General features: G+C 47.7%; 1 protein-coding gene across 28 annotated transcripts in view; it reads right to left on the bottom strand.

The window, feature by feature from the left end:
- Positions 1-13,940, bottom strand: part of Dysf (dysferlin) — a 202,700-nt gene that overhangs the window by 121,720 nt on the left and 67,040 nt on the right. For all 28 annotated transcript variants that reach the window (XR_377460.3, XR_377461.3, XM_006506164.4 and 25 more), the window contains 3 exons: positions 5,557-5,625; positions 5,384-5,427; positions 1,467-1,549 (listed from right to left, as the gene is read on the bottom strand). Coding sequence is in view for 26 of the 28 variants with exons in the window: in XM_006506164.4 (XP_006506227.1) it covers positions 1,467-1,549; positions 5,384-5,427; positions 5,557-5,625 (196 nt within the window). In the remaining 2 variants the exon portion in view is untranslated. The remainder of the gene's footprint in view (positions 1-1,466; positions 1,550-5,383; positions 5,428-5,556; positions 5,626-13,940) is intronic.

Below are 13,940 nucleotides of genomic sequence, written 5' to 3'. Positions count from 1 at the left end.
TTGGTTTGATCTTTGGGTGAGGGCCTATTGCAGCCCAGGTTGCCCTCTAATTCCCCTAGTCACTGAGGATGCTCTTCCTGCATCTACACACATCCCCAGTGCTGGGCTTACGGGTGCAGCACCACTCTCACCTCCAGTACTGTCTTAGCCATGTGGAAACAGTGTCACGTCAAGTGTACGGAAGTCGCTGAGCATAACTTAGTTCAGACTTCTTGATGGGCAACTTCAGAACTGACAGAAGGGCTTGAAAGTGCTAGAATCCTTGGCTGGCTTTGATGTTAGACATAGATGTGAGAGGGCACTCAAGAGCTGGGGGTGCAGCTTCCGGGTAGAGCACTTGCCTACTTGCCTAGTGTCTGAGGCACTGAGTTTTATTCCCAACAGCAAAAAAAAAAAAAAAAAAAAAAAAAAAACAAAACTATTTTTTACTTTTATTTTTATTGTATTTATTTATTTTATTTTATTTTGTGGGTTTTCCTGCATGTATGTATGTACACCAGATGCAGGCAGGTATGCTCAAAGGCTGGAAGGAGGTGTCAGGTCCCCTGGAGCCGGAGTTGCAGGCAGCTGTGAGAATTCTAATGTGGGTGCTGGGAACTGAACCCTGGCCCTCTGCAAGAGCACGAGATTCTCTTAGCATCTATGCAATTGTTCCAGACCTGTGTTGTTGTTATTGTTGTTGTTGTTGTTGTTGTTGTTGTTTTTGAAACTATGCACAACATGAAAGTCAGCTATAAAAAAACATTCATTGCAAAGTTATTTATAAGGAAGAAAGTCAGAAGGTCGGTCAATTATGTACACTTACGATGAAATATATACTTATCACAGTTGTATCCTCAAAGATAAGGGTGAAACTAAGTTCTTAGACTCAGCTTGAGTGGACAAGGCCCTGGGTTCAATCCCGAGTACCACCAAAAGAATAATAATGTGTTCTAGAAGAATACTTAATCACAAGAAACCAAGACCTAAGTCTAATATTGCCAAGTGACCAGAAGCAATGACCAAACAACTCATTTTAGTGTATATAGGTAGGTATTGTGTGTGTGTGTGTGTGTGTGTGTGTGTGTGTGTGTGTGTGTGTGTGTGTCTGTGTGTGTGTCCCCAGATAGCTCAGGATGCTGTTCTTGCCTGCAGTTATGGACTTAAAGGTAGCTCATAGGTAAATGTCATAGTCTTCTTTTAGATCACTAGTTAATTTTTTTACAAACTGACAATGGGTTACATTTTTACTAGGCCAATAAAACCCATTGCAAAATAGGAATCACTGAGATATTCAGGGCCAGAGTGGAGCCCAGCATGTAGTGCCATACCCTCTACCCCCAGGACTATCCACCCTCCATTCAGTGTGTAGCACTCTAGGTGTCTGTTAGTGAGCTCTCACTGGAATCTCCCTTCAGGCTCCCAGATCTTGAGGTATAAGACCGAGTGAGGAGAGATGGAGCAAGCCGGGAACAGGTGAGACATACCTTCTATTTCTCCTCCAGTAGCAGAGATTTTCGACATACCCAAGTAGGTGGTGGCCACAGTGTCATTGTGAGTGAGGCGGTCCCTAGAACAAGGATGGAAAGAGGACATGAACATGAGAGGCAGACATGGAACACAGTCTACTCAAGAAGGAAGTGACCTTAGTGACAGATTTGCCAGAGGTCCGTCCATTCTTCTGCGGAGGCCTGGGAAGCCTGTGAGAAGAGACTAGAAAGGAAGTGAGCATGCTCAAGACACCTCATGGGGCAACCTGTTCATCTTGATGGCCTTGTACTCCGTATCTGTGGGCCTACATGGGGCCATCATCCCAGGCTGACAGGGAGGAGGCCAGAGGCAGGCAGGATGAGGAGCAGGAGGTTGCTGACAAAGAGCAGTTTTCAGACCCAGAAGGTTCTTGGAACCCAAGAAATGCCTAGATCCAGAGGAGTTTCAGGAAGCCATCTCCGAGGCCACGTGCTGGTGTGCCATGCCTTGTACAGAGACTTTAGCTGTGGCAAAGTGTGTCCAACCCTTATCCCACAGGGGAGCTGCACAACTAGTTAGAGACCAAGGACCCTTTAACATCCTCCATGGACTGAGGAAACTTGGCCACAGAAGCATGCAGGCCCTGTCAGCCAGGGAAGGAAGAGCAGAGCCGGGGGTGGCGGTTCATAGCTTATATCACAAACTGCAGGAGTAATAAGAGACCTCATCTCAAAAATAAAGTTGAGGATTTGACATCTGGCCTCCACATGCAGGTATACACATATGCATGCATGTGCCACACACACACACATCAATCAAACCAGTCAATAAAGGCACACTCTCGGGATCCATAGTATAAACCTTAGCTGGTATATTGTACAATGAGTCCCACCCTTAGGTGATGGTTCTGGTATTGAGGCAATTAGTTATCAGAGGGCTGGTGAGATGTGTCAGCAAGGCAGCTTCCCTGAAAGCCTGGCAACCAGAGGTCCATCCCTGGGACCCCAAATAGAGGTAAAAGAAGAGAGGAGACAACAGATTCCACAAAATTGTCCTCTGACGTCCATACGTATGCCATTACATTCATGCCCAAATACACGCATCACACATATCACACACACACACACACACACACACACACACACACACACACAGAGCATCTCATAGACAGCTCTGAGCCAAGGTACTCCTAGTACTCCTAGTGTGGAATCCAGGGCCCTAACCACCACTACCTGCTCCTTCCTCTGGACAATGGACCCAGGATTCCCCACCTAATGGTTCTAACCCCAGATCATATATGGCCATGTCAGGAGACATTTTTTTTTTCGAGACAGGGTTTCTCTGTGTAGCCCTGGTTGTCCTGGAACTCACTTTGTAGACCAGGCTGGCCTCGAACTCAGAAATCCGCCTGCCTCTGTCTCCTGAGTGCTGGGATTAAAGGCGTGTGCCACCACACCCAGCTAGGAGACGTTTTTGTATGAGACAAGAAGGTTCCAGACTTCCAGAGGGAAGTGCCTCAGGCACTGAACAACTATGGATTCAAGGACCAGAGCCACAGACAAGAATTACTGTACAGAGGTCAGCAGTGTCCGCTTGGGCGGGGCCCTGGGCCCCTCAGGCAGGTTCTCCAGCATACTCCCCAAACCCTTCTCTTGGTCTCCCCGGGGGGGCTTCCTCCCCACTGTGAGCACTTCAGCCATGACAGAAGCATTCAGCACCATTCCCAAAGACAAGGCATGCTGATTTCATATTCCATTAACCCTAACCCCCTGAGACACCCCAGTCTCTATCTCTTCCTTCCTCTTTGGATTTCCCAGGAAAGGGAGCAAGCTTAACGTTTGACATTTCCCCTGGGAAGAATGAGTAGCCTGGCAGCCCATGTCCAAGTCATGGTTTCTGGTAAGCCGTGTCATGAGAAAGCTTCCTGAGGGAGCGGTACCGAAGCCTGACATCCCACGTCTGACATCGCACACCCTTCTCTTGGTTGCCTCTTACAATGACAGGAATCGAACCCAGTGCCTCAAAGGCAAGAGCGCTGGAGGTATTTTTAAAACATTGTTAAGCTCGCTCCCTTAAAGGGAACCTGGCTTCTGACTTCTGGCCTTGTCTAAATAGAAAGGAGAGGAAGAGTGGGTGGGGTTTGTTGTTTCCATGGAGGTAGCTTCTATTGAGGAGGGATTTGGAAAGTTTGTTTGTTTTTCTGTTTTTTTGTTTTTTAAAACATCTATGTATGTTTGCATGAACAAGTTTATGATGTAGTTGCCCATAGAGGCAAAAGCAAAAACAAAAAACAAACAAACAAAAAAGGTGTTGAATCTTCTGGAATGGAGTTACAGACAATCATGAGTGGCACACAGTACTGGGACCTGAACCCTAATCCTTGGCAGGAGCAGTAAGCACTCTTAACCACGGAGCCATCTCTTCTGCCCTGAGGAAATTTTGTTTTTTAGTGAAAAAGGAATTCTTAAAGGCTTGAATGAAAGCTTAAGTTACAGAGCCACATGGACCGTGTCATATTTCTAAGATTCAGGTGACAGGAGACGCTCATTTGTGTGTTCTCAGAAGAAGGACTTTCTGGATAGAAACTTCCAGCAGTGGCATGCTTTCTGGCCAAGAGCTGGGTTTGGGGGTTTTAAGGCTTTTGGAAAACAGTGAGTCTCAAAATAGACTCACAATAAAAGTGCCACTTCAACCCAAGCCAGAGATGCAGCCACCAGATTCCGTAATGTGTTTGGATTGTACAGTATGCTGATAGCTTTGACACAGCTCCAAGGGAGTCAGGCCAGGCACAGCCACAATCCATGGGGCTAACCGCACCCACACACATCCACACAGATGTATGCACGCACACACATGCACACCGGGATGTCCCCGTCCACACAGCACAGTCATTTCCAGCTGACATGCAGAGACGGCTCAGGGAATGTAAAGTGTACCTTTCCACGAAACCGCTTCCCCTTCTCTGAGGCTCATACCAGCCGTGGCAGACCTCGGGACCTCTCCCTGGCCCCTGCCCACACTTCTCTCCCTCTAATTCTCTCAATCTGTTTTCTTTAGGCCCGGGGAACTGGCACACACTTTAATGGCTCTGTGGCCTGGGGTTTTTCCCCTGGTCTCTCATTATCCTCCTAGTTGGGGGTGCCGTGGGCCTGCAACCAAAGGAGAATGGCCAGGAGCCACATGACCAGCGCTTCTGGGGGCAGGAAAAGGACAACTTGCTCTCTGTGGAAAGCCTAGCATTTCGGAGCTCACAGAGCTTGGGCCCTGTTGTCCCCTCAAGTGTGAGAAAGGCCGCCACATCACTGCTGCTGTGAGAGACAGCAAGGCCAGGCAGAGAGTACCAGCTCCAGCTGCCATTCACGTTGGTCCTCTGAACTGTCACTGAGGGCAGGTCATTTGCTCTTTCCTGTCTCCTCTGTGAAGTAGTACCATGCCACCTTGTCAAGGGTCAGATAAACCCATACATGTGGAAAGTGCTCATTGGACACAGCCCTGGCCTACAAGTTGGTGTTCACCAGGTGGTAAGAGTCTAAGACACCCACAGGCTACTGTCCTGACCTGCTTGACACCTGCAATGGTAACTTCTGTTCGGGAAATATAACCCCCATTTCCAGCTGGTGGAGGGGATCTCTTCCATTCTGTCCCACGGGACACAGCAGCTGGCTTAGCTTCAATACCCTGCATTTACCCTTACCAATGACTTATCAGAGCAACTCCTCAGGAAGCCTCCAGAGATGGGCTCCTCACTGCCCCTGGCTGTGGCCTCTTCATCTTCTGCCAGTACAGCAACCCAGCTCCAGGTTGCCCCATAACTGCCCACAGCCCTCATATCCTGCCTTGATACATGCACCCTCTGTCACAGCGGCAGCCCCGGTGCACAAAACAACAGGCCCGAGGACCCCTGAAGACACCCCTTCAAGGACCCAGAACTCACCAGTCCATGACACGAATCCTCATTTTTTCACACATAGAGGGAAACTGGGGAAGAAAAGGGAGCTAGGTGAGAACAGAATCTTAGAAGAAAGCCACGCCCTTGCTAAGCGGAAGTCGGGGTGCCAGCAGGACTCAGGGACCTCGACTTGCTGAGTCCTCCAAAGGACCACTCACCATCGCAGGCAAGGTGATGTTCTGGTTCCACTGAGGGTTAGCTGTCTTCTCCAGGATCTTGCTGCAGAGCTAGGAGACACAAAGGATTGGGGCATGGAACTCTATGTGGAATCCGAGCTTTGTGGCAACCCAGAAGTCATCCCTCTGTCACACTGGCTGCTCTTAGAGCTGGCCCTGAAACCCTAGGTCTCTTGGCCATGCAGGGCAAGCTCAGGTGCAGGGAGTCTCTGCAGAGACAAGGCTCAATGGAAAATAAGATTCAGAATGGGGTAGCTGGTGCAAATGCCACAGCCCCATTACCCTAAATCCACAGCTCTAGACAGAGACATGCCAACCCTACCTCCCATTGAGGCCCAGGCCCACAAACCAGCACCCATGTAAAATTCAGTGGAGATACAAACCCCACATGGCACTGGGAGGGGAGGTACACATCAGTAGACCACTCACCCAATGTGAACAAGACCCTACATTCAATTCCCAGTAGGTCAAAAGAATGGATGGGAGGGAGGGAGGGAGGGAGGGAGGGAGGGAGGGAGGGAGGGAGGGAGGGAGGGAAGGAAGAACAGGGGGAAGAAGAGTGGGAAAAGGAAGGAAGGGAGGGAAGGAAGAAAAGAAAGAGGGAAGGAAGGAAGGAAGGAAGGAAGGAAGGAAGGAAGGAAGGAAGGAAGGAAGGAAGGGAGGGAGGGAGGAAGAAAGGAAGGAAGGGAGGGAGGAAGAAAGGAAGGAAGGAAGGAAGGAAGGAAGGAAGGAAGGAAGGAAGGAAGGAAGGAAGCAAGCAAGCAAGCAAGCAAGCAAGCAAGCAAGCAAGCCAACAAGGAAGCCACAGCTTGCCTCAGAGAAGTGCTGTCTGAAAGCTTGTTTGTGCTACAAACAAGAAACAGACCAAGAATGGAAAGTGTTCTAAGGCAAGGGTTCCGTGCTGTGTCCATGAAGCCCCAGGACAGCCTGCACCCGCAAATGAGGAAGAAGACAAAGACTCAGTTTCAAGGGCTGGGGAGATGTCTTCATGAGTAAATCCTTGCCACAAAAGCATGAAGACTCAAGTTCTATGGCCAGAAACCCATGTAGAAGCCAGGCATGGTGGCACACACTTGTAATCATGGCTCCCAGAAGGCAGCGACAGGAGGATCCCTAGAGTTCCCTGGCCAGGCAGTCCAACCAGTTCTAGGTTCAATGAGAGATCCTGTCTCAAAAAATAAGGTGAAAGGCTGGGAGCTGTGGTGGCACACACCTTTAATCCCAGAGGCAGAGGCAGGCAGAGCTCTGTAAGTTCTAGGCCAGCTTGGTCTACATAACAAGCTCATGACAGTCAGAGCTACATAATAAAGACTCTGTCTCAAAAATACATACATACATACATACATACATACATACATACATACATAATACACACACACACATTCAAATAAGGTAAAGAGCTACGGATAATGACACCAGCATGCACACACAAATATATGTATATATTCACACATTAACATGACATAGAAGGTGTGGGAGGAGATGGAGGAGATATACAGAGGGTCAGGAAATTGAACAGAGGTGTATAGCAATGGGGAATGGAGAACTGGGGTTAGCAACTAGAAAGTCCCAGATGCCAGAAAAGCAAGAGGTTCCCAGGACTCCACGGGGATGACTTTAGCTAAAATACCCCACAACAGGGAGGGAGAACCTGTCAAGACCATATCCAGAGGTTAGGTATGGCTCCCCCAATTGAGGGATGGGGCCACCCACCCATTTCCAAAATTTTAACCCAGAATTGCTCCTGTCTGAAGGAAATACAGGGACAAAGAGCAGAACAGAGACTGAAGGAAAGGCCATCCAGAGACTGCCCACCAGGGGAAATCCATCCCACATGCAGACACCAAACCCAGACACTATTGCAGATGCCAAGAAGTGCTTGCTGACAGGAGCCTGATACAGCTGTCTCCTAAGAGGCTCTGCCAGATCCCGACCAATACAGCAGCCAACCTTTGGACTGAGCACAGGGACTCCAATAGAGAAGTTGGGGGAAGGACTGAAGGAGCTGAAGGGGCCTTATCTGGCATCAATGGATGGGGAGGCCCTTGGTCCTGTGAAGGCTTGATGCCCCAGTGTAGACAAATGCTAGGGCAGGGAGACAGGAGTGGGTGGGTTGGTGGGGGAGCACCCTCATAGAAGTAGGGTAAGGGGAGATGGGATAGGGGGGTTGCAGAGGAAAACCAGGAAAGGGGATAACATTTGAAATGTAAACAAATAAAATGTCCAATTAAAAAAACATTAAAAAACATGACATCGAGCACACATGTACATATGCAAGTGCTTAGACATGCATGCACACACACACACACACACACACATACAGAGAGAGAGAGAGAGAGAGAGAGAGAGAAAGAGAGAGAAACAAATAAAATTTAAGAGACTCAGTCTTGATTATATAGTTTCTGGAAGGCAGATGAGTCCACCGCTAACAATAGTGAACAGGTTTCTCCTACAGGCCTGTCATGTGCTAAACAAGAGTTTTATTAAAGTGCATTATTTTATTTTTTTAAATATTTATTTATTTATTTTATGTATGTGAGTACACTGTAGCTGTACAGATACTTGTGAGCCTTTGTGGTTGTTAGGAATTGAATTTTTAGGACCTCTGCTCACTCCAGTCAGCTCCACTCGCTCAGGCCCAAAGAATTATTTATTATCATACATAAGTACACTATAGCTGTCTTCAGACACAGCAGAAGAGGGCATCAGATCTCATTACAGGTGGTTGTGAGCCACCATGTGGTTGTTGGGATTTGAACTCGGGACCTTCAGAAGAGCAGTCATTGTTCTTACCCACTGAGCCATCTCGACAGCCCGCATTATTTTAATAATGAGCATTTGAATTAGATCCAGAGCTTTGGGTTCCCAGGGACAAGGGCTTTGTCTCTGCTCCCAACCATCCAGTTTCAAATCCTATTGCCATTTCTCCTCCTCCCTGTAGAAAGAGCCCAGCCAAAGCCTGGTAGGGTGGGGCAGAAGAGGTGTTAGCAGAGAAAGGGTGGGGGGAGCAGCAGGCAAAGGGCCAGCATTGCAGGGGTGTAGCCACCATTGTTTGGGAGCATGTGAAGGGCTGGAGCAGAAGTAGGCCAAAGAGTTTCTACTCCCACCCAGATCCATAAATGCCTCTATAGCCTGGCACCACTGTCAGCCAGGCTGGAGGGAAACCACACGCTTGATTTTGCCAGTGGAGGAAAGTGAAATGACTCCTATGGGGAGGGAGCTGGGGCTACCAAACTTAGAAAATCGGGTTCCTTCTACCTGTCAGTCCTTCCCCAGATACTCTCTACAGAAATACCTATGATCAGAGTGCATTGTTTACCACAGCATGGCTCGAGCTAGCAGGGATCTGGAACGAGCTGGGTATCCACCAATAGAGGGTGGGTTAAAGAAAGAAAGTATGGTTCCAGCCATAGTACTATGCAACTCTGAAAAAGAGGAGACTCTGTGTGCACAGAAGTGAAGCAAGCTCTGCCACGGGGTAGAAAAGTAAGGATGGAGCAGTGAGCACAGTATGCAAATGCTTGGACTGGAGTGGTAGACGTTGAGAACCCACAGTCACACTTGCTGACACATACGTAAGGAGGCCAAAACCTTGTAAAGGAAATGCACTTGCAAGGGAGGACAGAAGAAGATGGTTACATGGAGAGCAGAGCAGAGAAAGATGATGGGTGGATGGATGGATGGATGGATGGATGGATGGATGGATGGAGAGATGGATGGATGGGTGGATGGAGAGATGGATGGGTAGAGAGATGGATGGATGGATGGATAGATGGATGGATGGATGGATGGATGGATGGATAGATGGATGGATGGAGAGATGGATGGATGGATGGGTGGATGGATGGATGGATGGATGGAGAGATGGATGGATGGAGAGATGGATGGATGGATGGATGGATGGATGGATGGATGGATAGATGGATGGATGGAGAGATGGATGGATGGATGGATGGATGGATGGATGGAGAGATGGGTGGATGGAGAGATGGATGGATGGATGGAGAGATGGATGGATGGATGGATGGATGGATGGATGGATGGATGGAGAGATGGATGGATGGATGGATGGATGGATGGATGGATGGAGATAGATGATAGGTAGGTAGGAAAGTAGGTAGATGATAGATAGATAGATAGATAGATAGATAGATAGATAGATAGATGATAGATAGATAGATAATAGACAGATGATAGATAGGTGAATGGATAGATAGATAGATAGATAGATAGATAGATAGATGATAGATAGATGATAGATAGATAGATAGATAGATAGATGATAGATAGATAGATAGATAGATAGATAGATAGATAGATAGATCAACCATAGATAGCAGATGCATGCAGTATCATACCTAAAAATAAATACAAATCTTATTATAAAATGAAAGAAATCGTTCTAGAATATACAAAGGGGAAGGCTCTCCCAGCTTCTTGCTTCAACCTCTATCTATAAGTCCATAATCCCGGTTGGTTCTAGAAGCTTTTCTATGGGAAGCAGCTCACGGACAAAGATCTCTGTATGCTGACCGAGTTAGAAAGGAAAAAGCTGAACTCTCACCCATCCATACATATGATTCACTTTGCTGTGTATCTGTCTAATAGAGCAGCGAGCTGGGCTGAGCATTAACCTGAGGAAACGCTGGATAATCCAAGCTGTCCGAGCTGCTCACAGAGAACTGAGTCTCATTTACTCATGGCCTCTACAGAGTCACGCTGAACAATGAATCAGGACTACCGACTCATCATCTAAAGGAAATGGGCAAGGTTATTACCGTCAGCCCATCACGTTTTTCCTCTGAGATCCTCACGGAACCTGCTTCTGCACGGCTCTGCTGCAGCACCCCTGGTTTAACACACATCACTGACTCTCTGACACCAGGCTCGACACCCACAGCACATGACTTCAGCTCACACAGCACCATCTCACACTCGGGGAATAGACAGCCTGTCAGCACTACACTCTGAAGTTGCTGAAACAGAGCCCCCCAACAAAAAGCAGGAAGTACCCCTCCCCACAAAAATTGATCAAGGAAAGGCCTGGAAGAGAACACAGGAACTGAGATGCCAAGGCTCAGCGCTGCCCCACCCTTTAGCCAGATTCCAGTCACAGAGCTGTGAAGGGAAATGAGATCCACAGAGAACAGACCGAACAAGCTTTACCACAGGCGCATGGACACTTTTCTCTTTTCTCTTTTTCTTCCTTTTATTTTATTCTCTCTCTGATTTTTTTATTCTTTAAATTTTGCAATAAATAGGTCTCATTCTTAGATCCATAAAGTCTAAGATATCTGTCCTGTCCTGAAGCACACCCCTTTCCTTGTCCTGTATACAATGCACACATACACACTATGTGTAGTCACTGTGTAGTAGGATAGAACTTGACTAACAGTGCCCCCAAGTGTCCATAAGCAAAACTGCAGAAACATCCAAGTGTGGCTAGGCAGACACTGGAAAGGTCCTAGGGGGTCTCCAGATGTAAGTAGGTGTAAAGATAAAATAAAATAAAATAAAATAAAATAAAATAAAATAAAATAAAATAAAATAAACAAAAGCTTAGAGCTAGAGCCAGGGAGAGGGACGGGTAGAATGGGGTGGGGTTAGGGGAGACAGGTTGAGAACAGGGTTCAGGACAAAAAAGAAGACAGAGCCTAAGGACCATGAAAGCAGCCGGCCACCCTCCTTCCCAGCTCACTCCTCAGCCTCACCCTCTCAAGCAGGACCAAGGGGTAGCTTAGGCTTTATCCAATCTCCCAAGTCACCTCCCCTAGACCCCGGTACTCTAGGAAAATCTCCAAGGCCAGAGAAGAGCATCAGCAAAGTGAAGACCCAGAGCAATCTCAGGCATGGGTGGGTGCTGGTGGGATGCAGGGGACAGGGCCCACAGTGCGCTCGACCTGGGCTCCAAGGCAAGTAAGTGACCTGAAGGTGAGATGATGAAGCCACTAATGACATGCTAGAACTGTGGATAAAAACAACCAAACCTAGTTGGCGCCATCTTTCCCAGCTGTCAACAGGGAAGCCTAATCCTCAGTTTCAGAGGACAAATGTCCAGGAAAACTTGGATTCCTTCCTGCCTTCATGCATCCTGAAACTTGGGAAGTCAACACTGAAGCCGCACTCACAGACCCCAAGTCCAAACCAACACTTGCCTGGGGCTGGCAAGGGTCTATAGAGAACGTTGTCACCTCAGAGGGATCAAGCTGGCTGGCAAGCTGAGTGAGTGACTGGGCCCATGATACTTTCCCTGAGATTCTGTGTTAGGCTCGGGGAGTGGAGGAGGGGGCTCCTACTGCCAACAGGGCAGGGCAGGCTGACACTGTAGCTCACTTAGTGAAGTGTTTGCCTAGCACACATGAGGCCCAGGGTTCATTCCCTAGCACCACATAGACCTAGAACGTCAGGGGTGGAGACAGGAGGATTCAAAGTCCATCCTCACTAAAGCAAGTTTCAGTCCAACCAAACCCAACCCTCATCAAGGGAACTTCTCTGTGCAACAGATGGGGACCATTACAGAAAACCACAACCAATCAAAGTGCAGAGTTGTGGAGTCCAGTCCTAACTGATGCATCTACAATACAACTTCCAGGGCTCAGGGATCACTGCAGAAGAGGTGGAAAGATTAAGAGGCAGAAGAACGGGGATTTTGCTGTGAGATTGTGTCTTCTAGGAAGGTCAGAAGCCACACCCATGAAACCTCACCAATATGGCTGTCTGAACATGACCTGAAGAGGGGTAACACCACTGGACATGCTAGCATGGAAAGGAGAAAGCCCGTGAGTCCTCAACCCTAGGCAAAGAACTGCAGGCAGCTAAGGAACTCTGCAATCAGGATTAATAGTCTCCCCCAGGGAAGAAAGACCGTAGATTTGTTATCTGAAATCAAGGCCATAAATTTGAAAGAGGAGTAAGGGGAGGTTTTGGGAAGGGAAAAGAAAAGAGAGAAAAGTATGTAATTATAATACAATCCTAAGGGCTGGAGAGATGCCTCAGCAGTTAAGAGCACTGACTGCTCTTCCAAAGATCCTGAGTTCAATTCCCAGCAACCACATGGTGGCTCACAACCATCTGTAATGGGATCTGACGCCCTCTTCTGGTGTGTCTGAAGACAGCTGTAATTGTACTCAGACATAAAAATAAATAAATCTTTTTAAAAATAATACAATCCTAAAATGTTTAAAAATATTTTAAGTCCAAAGAGAACTGGAAAGATGGCTCAGAGAGAAAAGAAGGCTCTCTGAACAATCGTAAGAACCAAGTTCAAATCCCTAGCACTCGTAAAAAGGTAGGCATGGCTGTAAGCACCTATAACCCTGCAGGACAGAAACAGGAGGCTCACTGGGCTCACAGATGACAGCCTAGCTCCAATTTCAGGAAGAAAATACCCAGCATCTTCCTTCAGCCTCTGTGCATGTTTAGGGATAGGCAACCCACACACATGCACGCACTCACGCACACATGCACGCAGACACACACAGACTTATTCATACTGTGATGGTTTGTATATGCTTGGCCCAGAGAGTAGCACTATTAGGAGGTGTGGACTAGGAGTAGGTGTGTCACTGCGGGTGTGGACTTAAGACCTTCACCCTGGCTACCTGGAAGTCAGTCTTCCCACCAGCAGTCTTCAGATGAAGATTTTAAACTCTCAGCTCTGCCTGCACCATGCCTGCCTGGATGCTGACATGTTCTTGCCTTGATGATTATGAACTGAACCTCTGAACCTGTAAGCCAGCCACAATTAAATGTTGTCCTTGTAAGAGTTGCCTTGGTCATGGTATCTGTTCACAGCAGTAAAACCCTAAGACACGTACATTCAAAAAATAAAATTTTTCAAGTAAAATGGAGGAGTAGAAATGAGAAAATGAGCCCTGGATAACCCCAAGCAGTGATGTATTCAGGCAGAAGTAGGTGGACACTCAGTGTATTGGGTGATAAGGTACACTTATCATCCTCAAAGAATCAAGATGTCACCCAAGGAGTAGTGGCCAATTGCAGGGGTCGGGGGAGGCATAACAGTTAGAGCAGAAGATAGAGAATCAACCAAGGGGGAATGGGACACGTGATGCTGTGTCATGTTGCAACACAATATAGGGAACATGGCCTGTGGTAAGCTCCAGGCAAAATCCTCTGAATGTAACAGCCCTCCTTTGGTGCCCAGGAAATACAGGAGCCAAAAGAGTAAGGAAATACCAGAGGAAACAACCAGAGAACTCAGGAATTTGGACAAATGACCTAGGTTCTCCAAAAAGTCCCTGTCCTGAGATGGAGAAAGGTGGTGAAGAGACGACTGTGTGACCTTGGGAGGAAATGGCAGTGGCTGGGAAAGGGGCACAGTAGTTAGGAAGGGCTGGTCCTTGGGG

This window comes from Mus musculus, chromosome 6 (genome assembly GCF_000001635.26).
Source record: "Mus musculus strain C57BL/6J chromosome 6, GRCm38.p6 C57BL/6J".
NCBI classification, from domain to species: domain Eukaryota; kingdom Metazoa; phylum Chordata; class Mammalia; order Rodentia; family Muridae; genus Mus; species Mus musculus.
This window is presented reverse-complemented; position numbering and strand designations above follow the sequence as displayed.